Source organism: Ovis aries, chromosome 2, assembly GCF_016772045.2.
Source record: "Ovis aries strain OAR_USU_Benz2616 breed Rambouillet chromosome 2, ARS-UI_Ramb_v3.0, whole genome shotgun sequence".
Lineage (NCBI taxonomy): Eukaryota > Metazoa > Chordata > Mammalia > Artiodactyla > Bovidae > Ovis > Ovis aries.
In genome coordinates this window covers 150,650,883-150,674,822 of record NC_056055.1, presented here as the reverse complement: position 1 = coordinate 150,674,822, position 23,940 = coordinate 150,650,883, and the positions used below count along the sequence as shown (strand labels likewise).

Genomic DNA, 23,940 nt, shown 5'->3' with positions numbered 1-23,940 from the left:
CACATTATAGGAAAATGGATCTTGTAGCCAGAAGCAGGTCACTTCTTAATATTTTCTTCCAAAAGTAAAATTTCTCTTCTGCCATGTGTTATCAAAATGAAAACTTCTTTAAACAAACTTATATGTAGTAATTTTTTAGCAACATGAAATACTAGCTTTGGAGACTGAGATTTTTAAAGACATGTTTCTCAAAACAACTTGTATATCTTTCTACAGAGTATTTTAAATAGGGGTTGAAAATGACTTCGATCTAATAGGGAATTTGCACTGAATTTGGGGCATCAGAACTTAAGCATCTGATTTCAAACTTCATGCCCAGAACTCTGTTTTTTTCCCTCCAGAACTCTTTTAAATTCACATTACTTGTGACTGTAAATGTACTTTCCTGTTATTAACTCATAGTCAAACTTGACATCTTTTTGCCTAAGACAAACCTAGCTTTAAAGAACAGCAGAATTAGACGTAGAGTTTGGAGAATGAGTTCAAATAGAGAGGACCAGCTGGTTAGGTCTGTTGTGTCTTACGGCATCATTCCCCTGTGCTTTATCTCCTTTTCCCCAGCTCTGCATGTTAAGCCATATGAAAGGCCACTATTTTAACTTATCATCACAATTGCCTTCTGATTTCTTGATCAATAACCCCTTCTCTTTTCCTGCAACTTTCCTGGACGAAGCATCTGCATCCCAGAGACGTTTAGTGGCCTGTTTCCTGTCACAATGCCAGGGTCAGGTCTCTTGATTCCTAGGTTTTCTCTACTAGCCAGGGTGGGGAAAAATGTGAGAGAGACCGCCTGGAATTTCAAGTATTCAACAAGGGTTGGTTTTTCTCCCCAGCCTCCTGGGAACTGTAAAAGAATGTCGTCAAGATATGGCTCTTGCTTTCAGGAAGCTTCTATTAACAATACAGTTTTCCATGAGTTTCCAGCAGCAGCCTGTGCCTCCCCAGCAGAGCTCTTTGTTTCCTTTTGTGGTCTCTATTCGACTTTGTTTTCTCTAGCTTGCTCTCTTCCGTATTATTTATCCTATAGGCTGCTTTAGACACCATCACCCCCATCACCACTGTCACCCATTTCCTTTCTTTCGATAAATAGTAAAAGTTGCCAATGCAAAGGAAGGTTCTAAAGGCAGCCCTACAAATGTCATCACTATTGTGTTAGGTGAGTCTTAAATCTTATTACTTTGAAAACATTTTGAGTCCCTAAAATTGAGGATATTTTTGATGTCTCTCTGAAATTAAAAAAAATTTTTTTTTCTTAATGAGTATGTGTGTCTTACTTTCCAGTGTTTTTCACTTGTAAATATTGCTACTCTGGCTTTATTTATTTGTTTATTTTACAAATTAAGTAGGTTATTTTTATTTTTTTATTTTTGAAGTATAATTGACATACAATACTATATTTGTTTTGCTGTAAGATACAATGATTTGACAAATTTATACACTGTGAAATGATCACACGAAGTTCAGTTACCATTTTTCATCATACACAGTTGCTATCACCTCTCATTTGATGAGAAGTTTCAATATTTACTTAGCAACTTTCCAACTTACAATACAATGCTATTCATTATTATCCCATGCTATACATTACATCCCCTTTTTAAAATTTTTATTTTATTTTAATTTATTTATTTGTTAGAGGCTAATTACTTTACAATATTGTGTTAGTTTTGCCATACATTGACATAAATCTGCCATTGGTGTACATGTGTTCCCCATCCTGAACTCCCCTCCCATCTCCCTCCCCATCCCATCCCTCTGGGTCATCCCAGTGCACCAGCCCCAAGCACCCTGTCTCATACATCGAACCTGGACTGGCGATCCATTTCACATATGATGATATACATGTTTCAACAACTAAAGAATGGAGTCATCTTCTGAGACTGCTTTGCTGTGAGGTCAGGTAGATGGTTTGATGCAAGAAGTCCCTTTCCATGGCATGAGCAAATAGCGTATGTTTAGGTGTCCAGGATAACTGGATAAGGTTTTATTATCTTGAGATTTTAAGGCTGACTCAGGTGTGGACATGAAAGGGTATTGTAAAATGCAGCATTTTCCTCCCAAGTATCTCATGGACTTAACTGAGTTTTTTTGCATTCTTTGCAAATGAAAATATATAGGAATATTCTTTATAATTTATAAACTGCTATAAATGTTGTTTAATTGCTTGATTTGGAGGAAATAGCTCATCTGTGTTCATTGCAGCCTAGTTAAATCTGTCAACAAATACTGAGAACAGAGTGGGTGCGAAGACTGTGTTCCGGCTTCTGTTTGTATCTGTTCAAGAATAAACGTAGTCCCCGCCCTCAGCTCATGGATTTGACTTGAAATAATGTAAATAGGCAGTATGGCACTCCTGAAGAGGAAGGCTTGAAGGCTGGTATTACTTTATGATTTCACACAAAGTGGTCATGTTTATTATACTGCCATTGGGATTGCAGACTGAAATAGGTTTTTGTCTTGTTTTGAAGTCATCTCACTGTTTAATCTAGGATAACTTTGTTATTTTTTATATACCATTGTAATCACTGTGCAGAATGCTTATTTAACATATAACATGGAGACATTATGCCTATCTCCAAAGAGTTTATGTGTTAAAGGAGAAATCTGAGCAGTAAAAGTAAACTAAATCGTTGATGTAACTTCCTGAGTTTTAAAAGGAAGAATCTGTGGCATTTGGGAAACTTAGATGTTGAATGATAGTAGAAAAACAAGAAAATCTGGGTGACTGCAGATCATTGAAGATAATGTCATATGCTCATTTTATTTTCTTTTAAATAAACATTATAGGAAATTTTCTCTCATTAGATAATTTCAGTTGTTGTGACCTAGAGGCTGGTCTTTTCTCTCTTCCTCAAAAATATATAAAGAAATGAGAACCAAAGTTCTCCACTTTTTCCAATATTTATTTTTAAATATTTATATCCAACCATATGTTTATATTACTTGTGTGGTAGAAGCTAAGGTTTTTATGGGGTAGAAATTGAGGGATTCTGTTTGGCCAGTATTTATTTTTGTTATACCTGTGACTCTTGATCTGTAATACGGTAAAGTGAAAAAAGACAGTATTTCTTATTTTATCCTATCATGCTTGTTTTTAAGTACACTGTTACATGTATGATTTTTTAATTTATCAGGAACTTGATAACTTCTTTTTTGTACAGTTCTTCTGTGTATTCTTGCCACCTCTTAATATCTTCTGCTTCAGTTAGGTACATACCATTTCTGTCCTTTATTGACCCCATCTTTGCATGAAATGTTTCCTTGGTATCTCTAATTTTCTTGAAGAGATCTCTAGTCTTTCCCATTCTGTTGTTTTCCTCTGTTTCTTTGCATTGATCACTGAGGAAGGCTTTCTTATCTCTCCTTGCTATTCTTTGGAACTCTGTATTCAGATGCTTATATCTTTCCTTTTCTCCTTGGCTTTTCACTTCTCTTCTTTTCACAGCTATTTGTAAGGCCTCCCCAGACAACGATTTTGCTTTTTTGCATTTCTTTTCCATGGGGATGGTCTTGATCCCTGTCTCCTGTACAGGGTCACGAACCTCTGTCCATAGTTCATCAGGCTATGCTAAAGCTGAATCTCCAATACTTTGGCCACCTCATACGAAGAGTTGACTCATTGGAAAAGACCCTGAGGCTGGGAGGGATTGGGGGCAGGCGGAGAAGGGGACGACAGAGGATGAGATGGCTGGATGGCATCAGCAACTCGATAGACATCAGTTTGAGTGAACTCCGGGAGTTGGTGATAGACAGGGAGGCCTGGCGTGCTGTGATTCATGGGGTTGCAAAGAGTCAGACACGACTGAGCAACTGAACTGAACTGATAACTTCTGGCAGTTTCTTTTTTTTTCTGGCAGTTTCTTTTCTGGGTTTTGGGCTTATTATTTAATCATTTAGATCTGAATTACTGTGCCTGGAAGGCTCGTTTGCATAATTTCTATGTGATTCACTTCTATAGCAGGCAGTGCTCACCCTTTTTAGATGAACAGTGACAGTAGTTGAAGTTGCTACAGGAAGGGAGGTGATGCAGAAGGTGTCATTCAGGAAGGGTCCCGCAGCTGCTCTCATAAGACTGCTTCACGGTGGCATTTGCATTCGAGAATGGAATCAGAAACTTAATATTCTTTATGTCTTACATAGATGGTACTTGGCAAAGTGACTACCTTTGGCAGAACTCTTTCTCATGAGAGCTTTTGTTTCAAGCCAGAACACCGGTTTATTAATTTATTCCGAGTCATATCTGCCAACAAGCTAGGCAATTGTGTTGGGTTGACCAGAGCCAGCACACTCTCCTCCACCGTTGTTAGGTTAAAAAGTCAGATTATGAGACCCTGCTCAGTGAGAACAGAATCAGAAGAAGGGAAAGTAGTTACAATGCCAGTGTTAAATAGCACTGGGTACCGTAGCCTAGAGGGTCTGTTTCTGGATGTGGGGGGTATGTACTTATGAATTCATAGGTACTATCAGGTGTGCAGAGAATCTTTTCTGGATGATATGCTAATGTGGGCCCCACCAGCCTATTACTGCTCTTGCCGTTTCTGACCACCTTGCTTCAGATGGGCTCAGTGTTTGAATGGTCTGTTGATGTATGTCAAATTCCAGTTAGATCTTTTGAGCCATGACTAAGTGGGACTTTGTATAGCTCTACTCTGATCTGTGTTAATTTTAGAATTTAGCCCACAGGAAGCAGTTTTCCTTTTTTCCTTTCCAGCTTATGTGTGTATGGGGGCTGGGAGGGGGCCTTAATTTTTCACTCAGATACAATGATTTAAGGGGGCCCTCCCAGATGGCACAGTGGTCAAGAATCTGCTTGCCAATGCAGGAGACATGGTTTCATTCCCTGGGTTGGGAAGATCCCCTGGAGTAGGAAATGTCAATCCATTCCAGTATTCTTGCTTGGAAATTTTTCATGGACAGAGGAGTCTGGCGGGCTACAGTCCATGGGGTCACAAAGAGTTGGACACAGCAGAGCGACTGAGCATGCACACACACATAATCAAAATTTCTCCATGTTGTAGTCTGAATATCATTTAGAATATAAATGTAGGCTGTTTCCATTGAGTTACTATTTGGGGTTGGGGGAGGGAAGCAAGAACTGGGAGAAAAACTTATAGCAGATATTTGATAGCCTCTTCATTGGAGACCACTGACATGGAAGACGTGACTTTCCTGAAAACAGCTGAGCTCCCTGAAATAGGTGTCTAAGGTACCTGAGATGAGATGCCCAACTCCATGTCTGCCAGTCCTTAGCCTGTGGGACATGTATTCCAAAAGGTGTGTAGATCTGTTGTGGATTGGTGGAGACCTGGGTGGTTAATCAGGGGCAGCTTCACCACCACGATGGGGCCTGAGCTGTTCAGTGATCCAGGAAAACACAGGGAAAAGTTTCATGAGGACCTTGGCCAAGCTCTGCTGACAAGGCTCCATCGATAATTGTCTTTGTCTTATTTCTTTAGTATGTAGTCTTTGCTAAATGACAAACCTTAAAGTTTGGTTGATTGGTTTTTTAATTTGGAAAAGAAAATGTCTGTGCTTACCAGGCATGTATTTATTATCTAATTTTGCCTACCCCCGCCTTTTTTTTAAATGCCACAACATTTTGCACTGTTTCCTTCAAGCATGACTGTCAAGAGAAATCTGTGCTTCCACAGTTCCCCTATGGAAGCACACTGTGGCCCACTTCCAAATTCAGAGCTTGCGCGTCATGAAACCCATGTCTTTTCACAAGGGTCCATTCAAGTAGCTTTTTAAAAAAGAATTAGGCTCTGAGCCATGCCCCTTTCGTGTGTAAAGACTTTTTTTCTGTAAGATGATTTAACGCTCAATAAGTTTCACTGTGGCTTTCTCCAAATTCTGCTTAAATTATTTTCTTCCTAGTATCTTTCAGGTTGGTTGGTTGGTTGGTAATTTTTTTTGGCTGGTTTGATTGCTGTTGTCCGAAGCTTTCATTGCATGGAGCAGAGAGGCCAGCACGTTGGAAGGAGGGGAACCCTTGCTGGGAGTCTGCTGTTTAGATTCTGGCCCTACTATTAATTAGCTGTGTGACCCCTGGGCGAGTTGGCCTCCCAGGGTCTCTGGTTCTTCATCAGGAAAACAAAAGCCTTGGAAAGATAAATACAGGCCCAGACCCAGTGATAAGAGAGGTCACCCTGTGTGCCTATGTTGTACACGGGACACTTCCTCCCTCTCAGCGGAAAACCTAGAATCAACTCTGGGGTGGTGTGTGCTTGTGTGGGGTGTTATCCTGAGGCCTTTGGAAGCATTGGTGCTCACAAGGCAGGTTTTTCTGCGGAAGAGTTGTCTGTCCCCTCTCTGCTTTCTCTTCAGCAGCAAGCTGCTCGCCTTCTTCTACCTGTCTCTCCTTAGTGTGTTAACAAGGGTGTGATCGTAACACAACCCATTCAGATTTGTTACTGTTTGGGGGTTGTCTGGCCAGCTCATCTGAGTTAGTGGAGGGAAGAGAGCTAAAGAAGCCTAACTGGCAAAATAATGGTCCTTTTGTCTGTCTCTTGCTGGAGGGGTGGTTTTATGTTACATCTTAGGCCTGGACCATTGTGTTGTTTTTATGTGCTCCATATAACCCTGCTTAAAAAATACAGCTCATTATTTAAGGGATTCAGCCACAGGCTTGTTCTCCTTACCTCCTCACCCCCATCTCCAGAGTCCTAAGTATATGTGGTAAAAACCCACTGCAGTGTGTGCTATTTGATCAGATCCCCTGACATCAGGGTTGAAAAGTGTTCCCCCTGTATTTATTTTCCAAATGGTTTTCAGTAATGTTTTGTTCTGATTAGCCTTCCAAAATGTTTTCCTTATGGTTGTATAATCAGTAGCACCTGTAAACCATGCCGTTAACCACGTAGCTTCCTTCTTAACTGTTATCTTTTTGATTCAGTCTTAATGTTTTCTTTTCATGAACTGGGGGAGACCCACATTCCTATGCCAGACATCTTACAGTAATGTGTCCACATTTAGCCTCATAACCTTAATTAGATGTGGAATGCTGAGAACGCACCATTGTGGGTTTTTTTTTTTCCTACTTTTATAAAAAGACAGTGACCTTCTGATCACTTCATTAAGGGTTATAAAACACTGTGTCTTTAGCCTTTAGTTCCCCATGTTAGTTTATTCACAGAAAATTAAACTAAAACTCAAGTTACCTTTATCTTACTCTAAGTGATCTGTTTGTTTGAAGACAAGTTGCCTTTTGTGTCAGTATGCAAGTTCAGTTCCAATTTATAATCCTTAATTCCTCTTCCTTCCCCTCCTCTTCTCTTTAGAAGCAAAGGAGTGTTGAAAATGTTAAAGGCTGTGCTGAAGAAGAGCCGAGAGGGAGGAAAGGGAAGCAAGAAGGAAACAGGTATGTGTCCAAGGTGGGAGTTGAGCTGAGCAAGCATGGTCGTTGTGAGTCCGAAAGGCCCTGCTTCATCCAGGCTGCTATTGTCTTGGGAATGGATCTGAGAAGTGATACGGGTTAGAACAAACAGCATCCAGGAGACCATGAGAAGCTGAGTGTATTTCTGTGCTTTCTTCTGGGAGGGGACTTTGAAAATTGAGTTTGGGTTCTGAACCAAATCCTTTCCCTGAAGACTTGTAAGGGTCATAATTTTATCGTTTCATTCAGATCCAGAGGCAGAGTTATAGACATTGAGGGAGAGCAGGTGTGCCTAGGAATTTGTTTTCTAGAAAGCCCTTTCTCTTTTCCCACATACGCTTGCATTTTATATGTTTGACCAACTGCTGGCTGACTGCTCCTCGTCTTTTGAGCATCAGATTCCCCCTAACAGGTGTGGCCCCACTGGTAGCCAGGCTGCTAGTTTTCACTGTGATGAGAGCCACTTAATCTGGCTTGGATTTCTCTCGGGTTGGTAGGGTTCTGGTGCGTATGCGGTCACTGTATGATTCTACACTGCATTCTGTGTGGTAAAGTCCTCTAAGCTTATTTTGGCGACCACTCACCAGAAAAACTATGTTACCTGCCTGTGTTGCACAGTAAAAATCTGTTAGCATGGATCGATTACCCTGAAATGTGCCATTTCACTCTGTAAACTCATGTTAATCTAGAGTCAGAGAATGGCTGGTTTTCTGAGTTACTGTATACTGAATAACAGTTCAGTTTTAATTTCTATTAAGATATAAATAAGTTGAATTATAGTTAACTCTAATTCGAAAGATCTTGTAATGCCTTCTGGTAATATTGTTATGTTGTTTCTGTAAAAGAATAAGTGAACTTATAAAATTTTGTTTATATGGAACCTAGGTGGATTTTCTGTTATTAATTTCCCTTTAACCAAGTAGAGACTTTGTTGTGAAGTTGCTGAAAAATTCCATTAAAAGCTTCTCATTAATGCCTGGCTAAGCAGATGCAAAGAAGAGACCAGTCTTTGATAATGGAAACAGGAGACCATAGTTAGCTCTTAACTTTAGAAAATTAACTTCCAGCTTTGAATAATTAATTAGGATTGTTACTATGGAGAATTTTCAGTTCACATAATTTCTATGGGGCGGGCGGGTGGTTCTTCATCCTCTTCTGGGTCAAGACCAAACCACCTCCTCTTGAGTTTTCCAAAAGCTGTCTAAAACAAAAAAATTTTTAACCAGTTCCAGCTCAGCTGACACTCATCCTAGGAACTGTGTTATTTGCTTCTTTAGATGCCTTTGTAATTTCCAGGATAAAGTTAGATCCTAAAGCTGTCTGTTAGGCTAAAGCTGCCAACCAGTGGGTTATTTTTCTCAGAGCCAGGGTCTCCAAGCCAAAACTCCCTATGAAGTAATGGAGTCTTTCACAACAGGCCATACCATCCTCTGTGACCCATGCCAGGCTCATGTGAAATTACAGTATATTAATGATTTTCAGCACCCTGCCTTTCAGATGGGCCAGACAGTGAACATTGTTTGTGTCTGAAACTTTTCCAATTGTAGAGCATATGATTTGGGGTTTATTTTCCTCTTTGGTCTTTAAAGAACAACTACTGTGTTTTCTGAATCATTTCTTCATAATAATTCCCACATTTTGGTTTTTCACTAATGCAAACCAACTTGAAAAAGCAGTGGGAACTTTTCTCGTAAAACATCTGTATGGTGTATGCCTTTTTCCTCCTAACTAGAACCTGGTTGTATTCCATTGGGGAACAAAGCAGATGGAATTTTAAATCTTGATGGTTATGTCACAGGATGATTGGGGAAAATACTTGGAATTTGACCATTCCTATGTTGAACTCTGTGCCAACTCTCATTATAGAAGTAAATCACAGCTAAGTTTCCCTGTAAATTAAAGCTGGGTAATCTACTGAGACTGCTCTGAAATTTGGGAAGTAATATCTGCTGCAATATGGAAAATTTTTGCTCTACTGTTTTCAATTAAACCAGTCTTTGTTGCACACACAAAATAAAATTCATTTTTGCGTGCTTGAACTCACAATCACAGAAATTTAGAAAATATTTGTCTAAAATACTGAGTTCAGCTTTTCATATCCTTTGTAGTTTTTTTTTAAACAATCTTGAACTGCACTTTTATGTTGAACCTGTTTTTAAAATTTGGAAAATCTCTCAGTTAAATTTAGTATTCTTCAAAAGAAAACAAATATATTTTCAGAGGTATTGAAAAGTCCTTAAACTATTGGTAAAATTTTGGCAGGTGTTGAAATTTAGGTTATATGTATATAAGGATATTTCAGGTATTACATATGGTGAGATATGAAGTTATTAAAAGTCATTGAGTCAACTTTAAAAATAGCAAAATTCTTTTTAAAATGTTTTCTTTTAAACCTAGGAAATGCTTATAGCTGAGCAAAAAGTATTTTCTGTAGGCTATAGTATTACTTTGGAGAATGCAGTATTAAAAAACTTTAAAATGCTTTTTGGGAAGGAACATTTACCTTGTCTCCACTAGGGCACCAGTGCAAAGGAACACCATGACCTTGAGTTTCTCTTGACCTTGCGTCAGGCCTGTGGGAGCAAAAATCAATATGCAACCATAATGTGGAGAGGGCCAGATGAGGACATCTATTTTTTCTTTCCCTGCTCTTATGTTAGAACCTTGCTCTAAAACAAGCAAATGAGGTGTTATCTTTATTTTGAAGCTCTCTAGAGATAGGTCTGCAGCCTCTCACCTCATGTTTAAGTGACCTTTACTAAATCTATCATGTCACTATCATTAATGTTTCTTAATTTAAGAATAATTACTGAACTCTTAAGATTTAAGAGTATTGGTATCAAGCCTGGACCTAATAGTTTAGAGAGGATATAAGAGCAGGATTCCCTAGTGGCTCAGATGATAAAGAGTTTGCCCACAACACAGGAGGCCCAAGTTCAATCCCTGGGTCTGGAAGATCCCCTGGAGAAGGAAATGGTAACCCACTCCAGTGTTCTTGCCTGGAGAGTTCCATGGACAGAGGAGCCTGGCGGGCTACAGTCCATGGGATCACAGGAGTCAGGAGATCATAAGAGACTGAGTGACTACACTTTCACTTTTTCTTTCAAGACCAGGATAGGAAATTAATATCTTTTATGTACAGCAGAACTGATGATGAATAGGAAAAGAGGCCCATTTATAATCGAAACAGAAACTTAAAATATCAACCTAAGAGGAAGTATACAGGTTTTATATTGAAGAAAATACTAAAGCTTTGTTGGCGGACTTAAAGGAAGATCTGAATAAATGGCAAGAAATACTGTATTCCCTAATGGGCAGATTTCTTACTATTACTGATATTGCTACCACTGCTATTATTTGGCTGCACTGCATGGCATGTGGGATCTTAGTTCCCTGACCAGGGACTGAACCCATGCCCCCTGCATTGGAAGGGCGGAGTCTTAACCACTGGACTGCCAGGGAAGTCCCCAGATTTATTGTTTTAAACTGACTTGCTCATACAAAATTATACCTATGATTTAATCCCTAGTGAAATCCCATCTATTTTCTTTTTAAAGACGTACGTATTTTTTAGAGCCAGTTTTAGGTTCACAGCAAAATTGAGGGGAAGGCACAGAGATTTTCTGTATACCCACGCCTCCACTCATTCTTAGCTCCCCATTGTCCGTGTTCTCCCATTAGGGAGGTACATTTGTTACAACTGATGAACCTCCGATGATACATCATCATCACCCGAAGTCCATAGTTTACATTAGGGGTCACTCTTGGTGTTGGGCATTCTGTGGATTTGGCCAAGTACATAATAACATGTACCCACCATTATTTTGGTTTTGACACGTTGATTTGAAAACTCATCTAGAAGCAAAAATGCTTGAGGATAGTCAAGGAGAAATTGCAAGTGTGGGGAAGACAGGGAGAATGGATATATATATTAATAAACGCATGGCTGAGTCCCTTTGCTGTTCACCTGAAGCTATCCCAATGTTGTTAATCAGCTATTTCCCAATACAAAATAAAAAGTTAAAAAAATATAGTATGAAAACAGTACAATAACAGACTCTCTCCAGACCTGTGTTTTTCAGTGAGCAAGAAAAAGATTGTCACTAAAAAAAGTCAGAGGCTGAGCCTGGTTCCCATGCCTGTGTTCTAGCTGTAGGGGAGACTAAACAGGTGTCTATTTGGACTTTTTAGCTTCTCTAGGGCAAGGTGGACTTCCTTCCACCAAGACGCACGTTGGGGAGGATTCTTGGTCATAGACATTTGCAGGCCCCCTCTGCTTCATGGATATCTAGTGCAGCTCACTGTAACATAAAAAAACGTATGTTACTTGAGAAACATAGTCTCAAGTCTCAACAGAAACGTAGGCTTCTGTTTCCACAGAGTAAGTACATGGCATGGCTAGTTTTTTGGACTTTTTTCCCACTGGTCTCCAAGTTAGGAAACCTAATTTTTAAAACATGATTTGTCTAGCTATTTGGGGCTGTGCTGGGTCTTCACTGCTGTGCAGGCTTTACTTTAGTAGCAGTGAGCAGGGACTACTCTCTAGCTGTGGCGTGTGGCCTTCTCATCACGGTGGCTTCTTGGTGCAGAGCATGGCCTCTAGGGCCCCTGGGCTTCCGTAGCTGTGGCACGTGGACTCAGGAGTTGTGGCTCCTGGGATCGAGAGCACCAGCTCAATAGTTGTGGAGCATGGGCTTAGTTTCTCCAAGGCATGTGGGATCTTCCCGGACCAGGGATCGAATCCATGCCTCTTGCATTGGTAGGTGGATTCTTTACCACTGAGCCACCAGGGAAGCCCTCTGAAACTTAATTTTAATGAACATCTATAATCTAATCTAATCTCACTGTTGATAGTGGTCCCGCCACCCCACTTTTTAATGCTGGAGATAATGGCATCAGTCTAGAAGCATTAGATGGGGAAGGCCTCCTGCCCTCTTAGAAACAGCTAATCCCTCTCCCTGTCTGTCCATTCTGACCTCTGCCAGACTTGAAACCATAGTCTCTTGCCCTGTCGAACTTCCTGACTTTCTCTGTACTGGTGTGGAAGTGGTTCCAAGCTGAGGCAGAAGAGCAGTGTGGTGAACTTTTAATTGTAGTGCTGCCTCTATTAAAATATAGACTGACGAAGGAAAAGTTGCTTAATATGCCAAAAGAATCATTTATTAGGCTTTTCCTTTCTTTTTGATTATTAGTGGTTTTTTTCAGCAGGGGGTCTTAGTTTGAAATAATTTATTTAAAAGTTTTGACCTTCACCTCTTCATCATTAAAACCCAGCTAAATACACTTGTAATTAATAGAGTTAATTAAGGCATTGGATAGTCCCTAAGTTTGTATGTGTGCTCAGTCTATGAGCTTTGCCTCTAATCCTTCACTTTGAATTTGTAGTAAAAGAAAGCCGTTTGCCTCTAAAGTTTAAAAGTCATTGATGTGATTGTTAAATGTGGTATTTTAAGCCATTCCAGGCTGCAGTCTGGTTTTCAGTGGTACCTTCTAAAAATGCCTGAGTACAAACGATGCTTTGTTTTATCCGGAAAATATGAAGCTGCTTTTGATTATTCTCTGCTGCATTGCCCATTTTTTTGTGGTTGTGGACTATTATTTAGGAATTTAGTACAGTGACTGTCTTGCTGAGCTGTGGATATTTGGTATCTTGTTGTTAAGTGACTCTAAAAATGTTTCCCAAGCAAAAAAATAAGCAGAAATAATTCAGTTCTAAAGGTACTATATTTCTGTTTACCAGAGTGTTAAAATAAATTTGTTTTAAAATGTTTGGATAGGACTTAAAACATAGACTGGAACAGACTGGTTATTAGTAGGAGTGGGACTGCGGTTCCGTCTGGTTTGATGGGTTCCTTCATCAGGTTTTCTGTTTGTTGTCCTTCATCTGTCAACAGGGTCTAGAAAAAGCAGACTTTGGAACCCGAAGATGCAAATTCAAATCCTAGCTTGTTTACTTCCCTGTTAACTTGACCTTGGACAAATTTCTTTTAAGTTATTTCTAGTTAAGTTAACTTGCAGGCATGTTGTCCAGGTTAAATAAGATAACCTGTCTACAAAAGTGCCTTGCTTGACATCTGGTTTCTGCTAGATGTTCAGTACATCTTTTCTTTGTAGAGACACTGGGTAGTACTTTAAAGAACAAACAAAACCCTTCTAAAACATCATGTTCCTTCCTGCTTGATCTCAGGCAAGAAAATGATGTTCAAGAAGCTTCTCTCCATGATTTCCTCTCTGCAAATAAGGATTCTACCATTGACTTTGAATACTAAAGGCTCTTCTGCCATCTTTAGTTAGTTAGTTAGTTCAGTCGCTCAGGCGTGTCCGACTCTTTGCGACCCCATGAATCGCAGCACGCCAGGCCTCCCTGTCCATCACCAACTCCTGGAGTTCACTCAGACTTGCGTCCATCGAGTCAGTGATGCCATCCAGCCATCTCATCCTCTGTTGTCCCCTTCTCCTCCTGCCCCCAATCCGTCCCAGCATCAAGGTCTTTTCCAATGAGTCAGCTCGCATGAGGTGGCCGAAGTACTGGAGTTTCAGCTTTAGCATCATTCCTTCCAATGAACACCAGGACTGATCTCCTTCAGAATGGACTGGTTGGATCTCCTTGCAGTCCAAGGGACTCTCAAGAGTCTTCTCCAACAACACAGTTCAAAAGCATCAATTCTTCAGCACTCAGCTTTCTTCACAGTCCAACTCTCACATCCATACATGACCACTGAAAAAACCATAACCTTGACTAGACGGACCTTTGTTGGCAAAGTAATGTCTCTGCTTTTAAATATGCTATCTAGGTTGGTCATAACTTTCCTTCCAAGGAGTAAGCATCTTTTAATTTCATGGCTGCAGTCAACATCTGCAGTGATTTTGAAGCCCAGAAAAATAAAGTCTGACATTGTTTCCACCGTTTCCCCATCTATTTGCCATGAAGTGCTGGGACCAGATGCCATGATCTTCGTTTTCTGAATGTTGAGCTTTAAGCCAGCGTTTTCACTCTCCTCCTTCACTTTCATCAAGAGGCTCTTTAGTTCCTCTTGACTTTCTGCCATAAGGGTGGTGTCATCTGCATATCTGAGGTTATTGATATTTCTCCCAGCAATCATGATTCCATCTTGTGCTTCTTCCAAGCCAGCGTTTCTCATGATGTACTCTGCACAGAAGTTGAATAAGCAGGGTGACAATAGCCTCCTTTTCCTATTTGGAACCAGTCTGTTGTTCCATGTCCAGTTCTAACTGTTGCTTCGTGACCTGCATATAGGTTTCTCAAGAGGCAGGTCAGGTGGTCTGGTATTCCCATCTCTTTCAGAATTTTCCACAGTTTATTGTGATCCACATAGTCAAAGGCTTTGGCATAGTCAATAAAGCAGAAATAGATGTTTTTCTAGAACTCTCTTGCTTTTTCCATGATCCAGCAGATGTTGGCAATTTGATCTCTGGTTCCTCTGCCTTTTCTAAAACCAGCTTGAACATCTGGAAGTTCATGGTTCATGTATTGGTAAAGCCTGGCTTGGAGAATTTTGAGCATTTCTTTACTAGCATGTGAGATGAGTGCAATTGTGCGGTAGTTTGAGCATTCTTTGACATTGCCTTTCTTTGGGATTGGGATTTTCATTCCAGTCCATCTAGTCAAGGCTATGGTTTTTCCATTGGTCATGTATGGATGTGAGAGTTGGAGTATAAAGAAAGCTGAGCGCTGAAGAATTGATGCTTTTGAACTGTGTTGTTGGAGAAGACTCTTGAGAGTCCCTTGGACTGCAAGGAGATCCAGTCCATCCTAAAGGAGATCAGTCCTTGGTGTTCATTGGAAGGACCTTTTAGCCTTCCCCTTTTGATAAGGCTGGGGCTGCTCTGAGTCATTTGTCTATTGTATGGTGATTTATACTTTGGAAATAACTCATTTTACCTTTTAGCCTATATCATGTCACTTGCATTTTATGCTTTTTCTTTGTGAAGTTAAACTGAGAGGCTTTCCCCCTTGCTAAAGAAATTTCATGAGTTAGCAGGCAGCTTTAAGAATAGATTTATTTATTTTTTCTTAAAGATATTTATTTAATTGGCTGTGCCAGGTCTTAGTTATGGCATGTGAACTCTCAGCTGTAGCTTGTGAGATCTGGTTCCCTGACCAGGGATGAACCCAACCTCTACATTGGAGCTCAGAGTCTTGGCCATTCGACCACCAGGCAAGTCCCAGGAATAGATTTCAAAGTACAGTTTTTGTCAATTTGCTGAGATATTTCACTTCAGCATATCCTTAATTAGTGAAAGTCTTATATCTGGAAGGCTCTATATGTTTCCCTGTATGTAGCTTCCCTGTATGTTTTAGGGTTATCAATAACCTCAGATATGCAAGTGACACCACCATTATGGCAGAAGAACCTCTTGATGAAAGTGAAAGAGGAGAGTGAAAAAGTTGGCTTAAAGCTCTGCCTTCAGAAAACAAAGATCAAGGCATCCAGTCCTATCACTTCATGGCAAATAGATGAGGAAACAGTGGAAACAGTGGCTGACTTTATTTTTGGGCTCCAAAATCACTGCAGATGGTGACTGCAGCTGTGAAATTAAAAGATGTTTGCTCCTTGAAAGGAAAGTTATGATCAACCTAGACAGCATATTAAAAAAGAGAGACTTTACTTTGCCAACAAAGGTCCATCTAGTAAAGGCTATATCATTTTTCCAGTAGTCATGTATGGATGTGAGAGTTGGAGTATAAAGAAAGCTGAACGCCGAAGAATTGACGCTTTTGAACTGTGGAGTTGGAGGAGATTGAGGGCAGGAGGAGAAGGGGACGACAAAGGATGAGATGGTTTGATGGCATCACTGACTCAATGGACATGAGTTTGGGTTAGCTCTGGGAGTTGGTGATGGACAGGGAGGCTCCTTGTGCTGTGGTCCATGGGGTTGCAAAGAGTTGGACAGGACGGAGTGACTGAACTGACTGACTGACACTAATTTTTTCTCTTAGGGAATTAGGGCTTTGACCTTACACTTTCTTGCAGGTTTTGGATGGCAATGAGGGTAAGCAGTTGGGTTGCCCTAGCCCAGGTATAGAGCATTAAACTGAGAAGCCCTTATTCATATCTGAAATCACTGAGTTGGGAAGTAGGATCTGGGTCTGTCTCTCACCTCCCCTTCGCCCTTTCGTGGCAGACTGGTTACAACACATCAGCCATCTGTAGTGCCAATGTAGAATCAGAGATTCCTGTCTGTGTTCTGATGACCACAGCACTGTCATGCAGGTCAAGATGAAACAAGACTTTAGAGCTTATTTTTATTTCTTTGCTTTCAAAAGTTTGTGTCAGAGAATTGCCCATTTTTAAGGGAGTTAGGAGGGCTTTCCTTGTGGCTCAGATGGTAAAGAGTTCGCCTGCAGTGCAGGAGACCCAGATTTGATCCCTGGGTAGGGACATCCCCTGAAGGAGCCCATGGCAACCCACTCCAATATTCTTGCCTGGAGAATCTAATGGACAGAGGAGCCTGGTGGGCTACAGTTAGTGGGGTTGCAGAGTCGGACATGCTTGAACGACTGAGAACAGTGGAGTTTGGAAGCATCATTCTGCTACATTTGGTACATGATGACATTCTTTGTGCCCAGAGGCTCCCCCAGAGCACAGACTACTCAGTAATAATAATGGCTGTAGATATAGACATGCACATAGGTGCCTGTAATGGTTTGGACAGTTGTCTGGAGTTTTTATAGACCATGGAACTGGCTGGTAGCAGAGGTTAAGAGGATGCACACTTCTGGCTGAGGATAGAGGAGAGCCACCTGTGTACTGCTGAGTTCCTGATGATCTTACTCTTATTCAGTTCTCAAAATCAGGCAATTTGTATGTTAATGCCTCGTAGCTTTGTGAGGGCTTGTTTGTCCCCCACCTCACCGGCCCTCTCCAAGCAAGGTTTCTCGATAACTTTAAAGTTATGTATAAAACTTTTTTCCAAGTACCAGATTTTAAAAGTACTTTGACTTCTGATGTTAAATTTTTTTGTTGTCTTAGTTTGGGCAGCCATAGCATAATACCTTTTATATAGTTCATAAGGTCCTCATGCCAAGTATACTGGGGTGGTTTGCCATTCCCTCCTCCAGCGGGCCATGTTTTGTCAGAACTCTCTGCTATGACCCATCCGTCTTGGGTGCCCCTGCATGGAATGGTTCATAGCTTCACTGAGTTACACAAGTTCCTTTGCCATGACAAGGCAGTGATCCATGAAGGGATGACAGATTTCCTCTTCTTGGGCTCAAAAATCACTGCAGATGGTGACTACAGCCATGAAATCAGAAGATAGTGGGTTCTTGGCAAGAAAGTTATGACAAACCTAGACAATATGTTGAAAAGCAGAGACATTACCAACAAAGGTCCGTAAGTCAAGGCTATGGTCTTCCCAGTGATCATGTACAGTTGTGAGAGCTTAACTGTGAAGAAGGCAGAGTGCCGGTGAAATTGATGCCTTAGAACTCTGGTGCTGGGAAAGACTCCTGAGAGTCCCCTGGACAACAGGAGATCAAACCAGTCAATCTTAAGGGAGATCAACCCTGAATACTCATTGGAAGGACTTACGCTAAAGCTGAAGCTTCAGTATTTTGGTTTTCTGATGTGAAGAGCCATCTCTTTGGAAAAGTCCCTATGCTGGGAAAGATTGAGGGCAGGAGGAGAAGAGGGCATCAGAGGATGAGATGGCTGGATGGCATCACCGATGCAATGGACATGAACTTGGGCATACTTCGGGAGATGGTGAGGGACAGGGAGCCCTGGTGCACTGCAGTCCATGGTGTCACAGAGTCAGACGCGACTGGGTGACTGAACAACCACAACATAACACCAAAGACTGTGTGGCTTAAACAACAGTTTTTTTCCCTCACAATTCTAGAGGCTAAAAATCTGAGCTCAAGGTACCAGCATCATCAGGTTCTGGTTGAAGGTCCTCTTTCTGGCTTGCGGATGCTGTCTTATATGTGCATCCTCATGCTGTTAAAGACAAAGCTCTCTAGTGTCCCCTCTTATAAGGATGTAACTTCCACTATAAGGGCCCCGCATCGTGACCTCATTTAAACCTAATTTATCTTGCTCAGGCCTTTTCTCTAAATGCCATCAATGCTGGGGGTTAGGGCTTCAACATGTGGATTTGGGATAACACTCTTCAGCCCATAACGCTTGTCTTTATCGTTCTGATTATCAGTGTAAACACAGTACTTTGTTTATTATAAAACACACCATTATTTTGGGTACTACTAAGGAAGAAAGAACTGCTATCAATTTAATTGACGTACTTTATTACTTAAAATGTTATACTTGAGATTTCCTTTCCTTAGGAAGATACTTTACATATATCAATCTTGTTTATAAAATGAGAGGAGAATGAGATAAATTGGTTAAGGTATTTGAAATTTATATTCAGAACCTGATTCTTCTAAATCAGTTTTTTCACCTAGTTGTCAGTATTCATTTTTCTCCATATGACATCATCATCTCCACAGGAGCACTGATGTTGCAGCATATTTTGAGTCTTTTTTACTGTTTTTTTTTCCAAGACTTTCTTCCCAGTTGCAGACATTCATTCTACAAGTTTGATTTCATTCTTTCATGATCTCAAAAGGAGGTTTTAATGGAAGGCTTTCAGGTGGAATCCAGGGCTCTTATTCCTTCCACAGTGGACTTTAAATAGTCTGTTGACTGAAACCTGGAGGAGGTTATAATTGTCCAGTCACTCTACCAGATGTAATAACATAGGTTTGCACAGTCAGGGCCTACCACGTTATAACCATTCTCTGGCTGATAGCAATTTTAAGATGCCGTCAGCTATTACATCCATTTTAGTTTTGGAAAAGTTAAAGTGAGAATAAACTTGGGCCTTTAAATCAATGTCCAGTATAGCATATGCTCATTGTAGAAAATTTGAAAAATACTGATGAAAAATACCCTGTTTTTTCCCATTACTCTTATGTTTTGCCCTATTCTTTTAAATGTCACCAGTCTTGGAAAATGTCTAATATTTTATTATACCAATATCCCATAGTTTTGTTTGGGTGCATTTTGTTTACATATTTCTTTCATTCATTAACAACCCCTCTGGAATAATGCATATCTTGGTACAAATCTCTGATTATTTTAGTAGAATGTTTCTAAACAAGGATTAATAGTGAGAAGAAATGAACTTTTCAGAGGCTCATGGTTCAGTTCAGTTTAGTCACTCAGTCGTGTCCAACTCTTTGCTACCCAATGGACTACAGCACACCAGGCCTACCTGTCCATCAGCAACTCCCGGAGTTTACTCAAACTCATGTCCATTGGGTCGGTGATGCCATCCAACCATCTCGTCCTCTGTTGTCCCCTTCTCCTCTTGCCTTCAATCTTTCCCAGCATCAGGGTCTTTTCCAGTGAGTCAGCTCTTCACATCAGGTGGCCAAAGTTATTGGAGCTTCAGCTTCAACATCAGTCCTTCCAATGACCATTCAGGACTGATCTCCTTTAGGATGGACTGGTTGGATCTCCTTGGAGTCCAAGGGACTCTCAAGAGTCTTCTCCAACACCACAGTTCAAAAGCATCAATTCTTCTGTGCTCAGCTTTCTTCACAGTCCAACTCTCCCATCCATACATGACTACTGGAAAAACCATACCCTTGACTAGATGGACCTTTGCTGGCAAAGTAATGTCTCTGCTTTTTAATATGCTGTCTAGGTTGGTCATAACTTTTCTTCCAAGGAGTAAGTGTCATGGGCTCATAGTATCTCTTGTAAATTGTTCTTCAAAAAGAAGGACTGTTTTGCTCACCACCTGTGTAAGCAGTGTGTGTGCCTGCTTGCATGGCTCTTTCTAGTACTGGGTATTTGCTTTTTATTTCTTTTACATGTTTTCTGTTGGGAATGTGAGAGACTCTTGAGTTTGATTCTTTCCTTTTCCAAATGTGGCCCATGATGTGTAGTAGTGGGATTTCCTTATGAAGTTACTTGTAGGGGAAATTTCCTTGAAGTTGGTGAAAGTCACATTGCTTGTCTTCGATGGATAAAAGTGTCTCCTCCATTATTAAAAATTTCTTGTTTGTGCTGAGGCTAGAGATCTGCTAGTCTGATTGACTTATATTTAAGAAATTTATAGAGAAACCAAAATAAAGACATAAAACCAACACAAATGAGTCATCAGGGTTTTCCATGGTACCTGATAACATTCTGCCTGTGTACACAGTCAGCATGTCTGAGTGCTTCCTGTTCCCTGGATGTGCTGGGAGCCCAAGTCCTGTGAGTTCCTGAAAGCAGGCAGGGATAGTTGCAGATAGGTGAGCATCTCCTTAATAAGACTTTGTCCATGGCTCATATTCTTGGCTTATTATGTACAAGGATTCTTATTTATCTGGTTGTGTTGGGTCTCAGTTGTAGCACACGGGATCTTTAGTTGTGGCATACGAACTCTCAGTTGTGGCTTATGGGATCTGACCAGGAGTCGGGTCCAGTCCCCCAGCACTGGGGACACTGAGTTTTAGCCGCTGGACCACCAGGGAAGTCCCCAGAGATTCTTTTTTAAACCAAGGTAATGAAGTGAAAGGTTTTAAATATAGGAGGATCTTAGAAATTGAATTCAGTGTCTTCAGTTTTTGAGAAATAAATTGGAAAACTTTGAGCAGCTGTCCAAGGTCACTTAGCTAGTTAAAGCAAAGATGGGCTCCAGGTATAGTTTTTGACTCCAGACTAGTTCAGTTTCTGCTATGTCTCTGGCTAGTTCCCTTATTTTTATCTCTGGTGCTGAGTAAATATAGAGAAAAACACATCCTCAGAATAGACGGTGGTAAATTATAATTTCTCTCTCCGGGGGTATTTTTCCCCCCTTCTTGAAGTGTTTCCGCTTCCTCCCCCAGGTTTATTTCAGATTCTTACATGGTCTCAATCTAGATTTAATAGCACTGTGATATCTTTCTTTTTCTATATCTGAAAGTCCATTTCTGCTTAATGTCCTTGAGATGGTTATAACTTCACCTTTTTTTTGTAAAGTCACTCAAACACCATGAATGTAATATTTAACATACAATCATTAAAAAAACTATGCAATGGTTTTAAAAGTAAAGATACCTGCCAGTTGTTTTCTGCTTCCCTTTTTGTTCCCAAAAGGAATGTTAACAGTTTTTAAAATCTTTCTAGATATTTTCTATGCATGTATGTGTGTAGGCATGCATATACGTGCATATATGTGCATATACGTCTTTAAGAAAACCTACACAGACTTCACAATGTGTTTTATTCTGTAAATTACGATGTTGACTGAATTTTTAGACACGATTTCATATTAGCACACACTAGTATGTAGACTTTTAAAAAGTTGCTCAGTATTACATTGGACAAATATTCTGTAACTTGTTTTATTATTTTCCTATTGATGGTTTCATCTTTTTTTGTTGTTGCCATTACAATCAGTGCTAGAATAAATCTCCTTGTGCCTCACTCCCTGTCCTCTCATAAAAATAGTTGTAAGAAAAATTGTTGATTAACAAGTTCATTCACTTATAATTTTTCTAAATTTTGTCAAATTGCCCTTCAAAAATGTGGCATTAAATTCACAGTTCTGCCTTCAATATGTGAGAATGGATATAACCTCTGCTGATAAGCACGTGACTAAACAAATGACTGACTTAATTTTTCCAGTAAGCTTTAATTTTGCAGTTCTTTAGAATGAATCCAAACACATTTAAATATGTCGTTAGCCATTTGAGACCATATTGCCTGGATTTGGTAGCCTGGCTCCATAGTTTACCAGCTATGTGAACTTGAGCAAATTAACTAAACTTTCTGTGCCTCATGGGTTACTTATGAGGATTACATGAGTTAATGTTTATAAACTACTTGAATCCACGCTTGGCAGATAGTATATAACTATTTGACAATAAAATTTGCATTTCTTTCTCTTTCCTGCCTGTTTATTTACCTGATTTTCTGTTGAGTTCAGTAGATGTTTTAATATTTTGGTAAGTGGTGTTAACCATTGACGGTTAAGTAGCCAGAGTTCTAAGCAAGTGAAACATGTCATGTTTAATTTTGAATTATAAAACTTAAAAAAAAAAAAGATTCATATAACTCAGACTCCATTTTGACAGGATTAAGGGAAGGATTTTGTTTTAATTCTGTGAGTTCAGTGTTGAAAACTGACTGAGGTTATAAGTCATTATTTCAGGGAGATCGGCTTTCTTTCCCTGCTTCATGTGAGAGTTTTGATGCTGCTAATCTGATTAAATCTCTTAGAGCTATATCCTTAGCTCCAAGAGTCTGAAGATTAGAAATTCTGGTTTCCACCCCCACCCCCTGCCCCCACTATCCATTAAATTGTTACCATGGCTATTGGGCTCCCAAACAGTACTTCAGATCTCTTCTGATTTATGGAAGCAGCATCTTAAAGATGGATAAGCGCAGGTTTGGCTTCAGGAAGCTTAGGTAAGCGTTCCAGTTTGAATGTACCTACTAGTTCTCTTTGAACAAATTGCTTCATTTTTCTGAACCTCAGTTTTCTTGCCTGTAAAATGAAGGTAACAATCTCTATCGGTGTCATAGAATAATTGTGAAAGTCAAATGAAATGAAGAATTTTTTTAAACAAGCATCATGATGATGAAGAACGTTTGTTTTGCTTTCACATTTGTTTCTGGTTTTGGAAAATGCCTATTAAGCAAGGAAATATACAGATATTTAAATTTATATAATGAATTTTTTATACTCAGATGATGTGAGGGAGTAGTGAGATATTTTTCATCTTCAATATTGAAAAAAACTAGGAAGTGAAACCCCTGGGGCAAAATATGGCAGTACTAATAAAGGTTGCTTTTTGAATGTTCAACTGTGTATTAGACAGTGTGACAAACTTGTATAAACAGTAACTTATCAGTAGAAATAAAATAACTAGGTTAAGACTGCATAGTTGCTAAGTGAAGGAGCTATGATTTGAATCCAGTTTGTCTCCAAAACTTTATGTTCAGTACAGTATAGGAGCCGGTTGCATAGGTTCAGCTCCCAGGTCAAGTTGCCTAACCTCACTGTTTACATTTTTGCATCTGTAAAATGGGCATGATTACAGCATCTGCCTCAGAGGGTTGTTGATCATCCTGAGGATTCGGTGAGTTAAGTACCTGGAACAGTGTCTGGACCACTGTAAGCATTTTATAAATGGTAGTTCTTATTATAATTTATGATCATTTCTATACACTTCTGGCTTCTTTGTTTCTGCCCCTTGACTCTCTCCTTTTGGCATTAGTAAACAGTGGCATTTCAGATTATTTTTGTCTTCTCCGTTCCCTTATCTATGTGGCAGACGTGGCTCTGGCCATTCCATCTGGTGCAGGAGCAGAGAGCTGTGTAGCAGGCCTGGCCCTGGTGGAGTGCTCTGGGTCAGTTGCTGCTAACGTCTGGGATGGCATGTGTTTGCAAGGAGGGAGAAGGGGGAGGAATGTGAGATCTGAACAGCGAGGATCTGCCACCAGCATTCTGCGAAGATAATCTGTGTGCTTTCGAAGGGTTCTACCTACGAGATTGTGTGTTCTCCTCAGATTTGGCAGAGAAGGCCCTAGTGTGGGGATTTCTAAACCTGGCTAGTTCAT

General features: G+C 40.1%; 1 protein-coding gene across 10 annotated transcripts in view; it reads left to right on the top strand.

Moving 5' to 3' along the window:
- Positions 1 to 23,940, top strand: part of TANC1 (tetratricopeptide repeat, ankyrin repeat and coiled-coil containing 1) — a 244,229-nt gene that overhangs the window by 75,343 nt on the left and 144,946 nt on the right. For all 10 annotated transcript variants that reach the window (XM_042244924.2, XM_042244919.2, XM_060409856.1 and 7 more), the window contains exon 3: positions 7,281 to 7,360. In XM_042244924.2, the coding sequence (XP_042100858.1) occupies positions 7,300 to 7,360 (61 nt within the window). In that variant the 5' untranslated portion in view covers positions 7,281 to 7,299. The remainder of the gene's footprint in view (positions 1 to 7,280; positions 7,361 to 23,940) is intronic.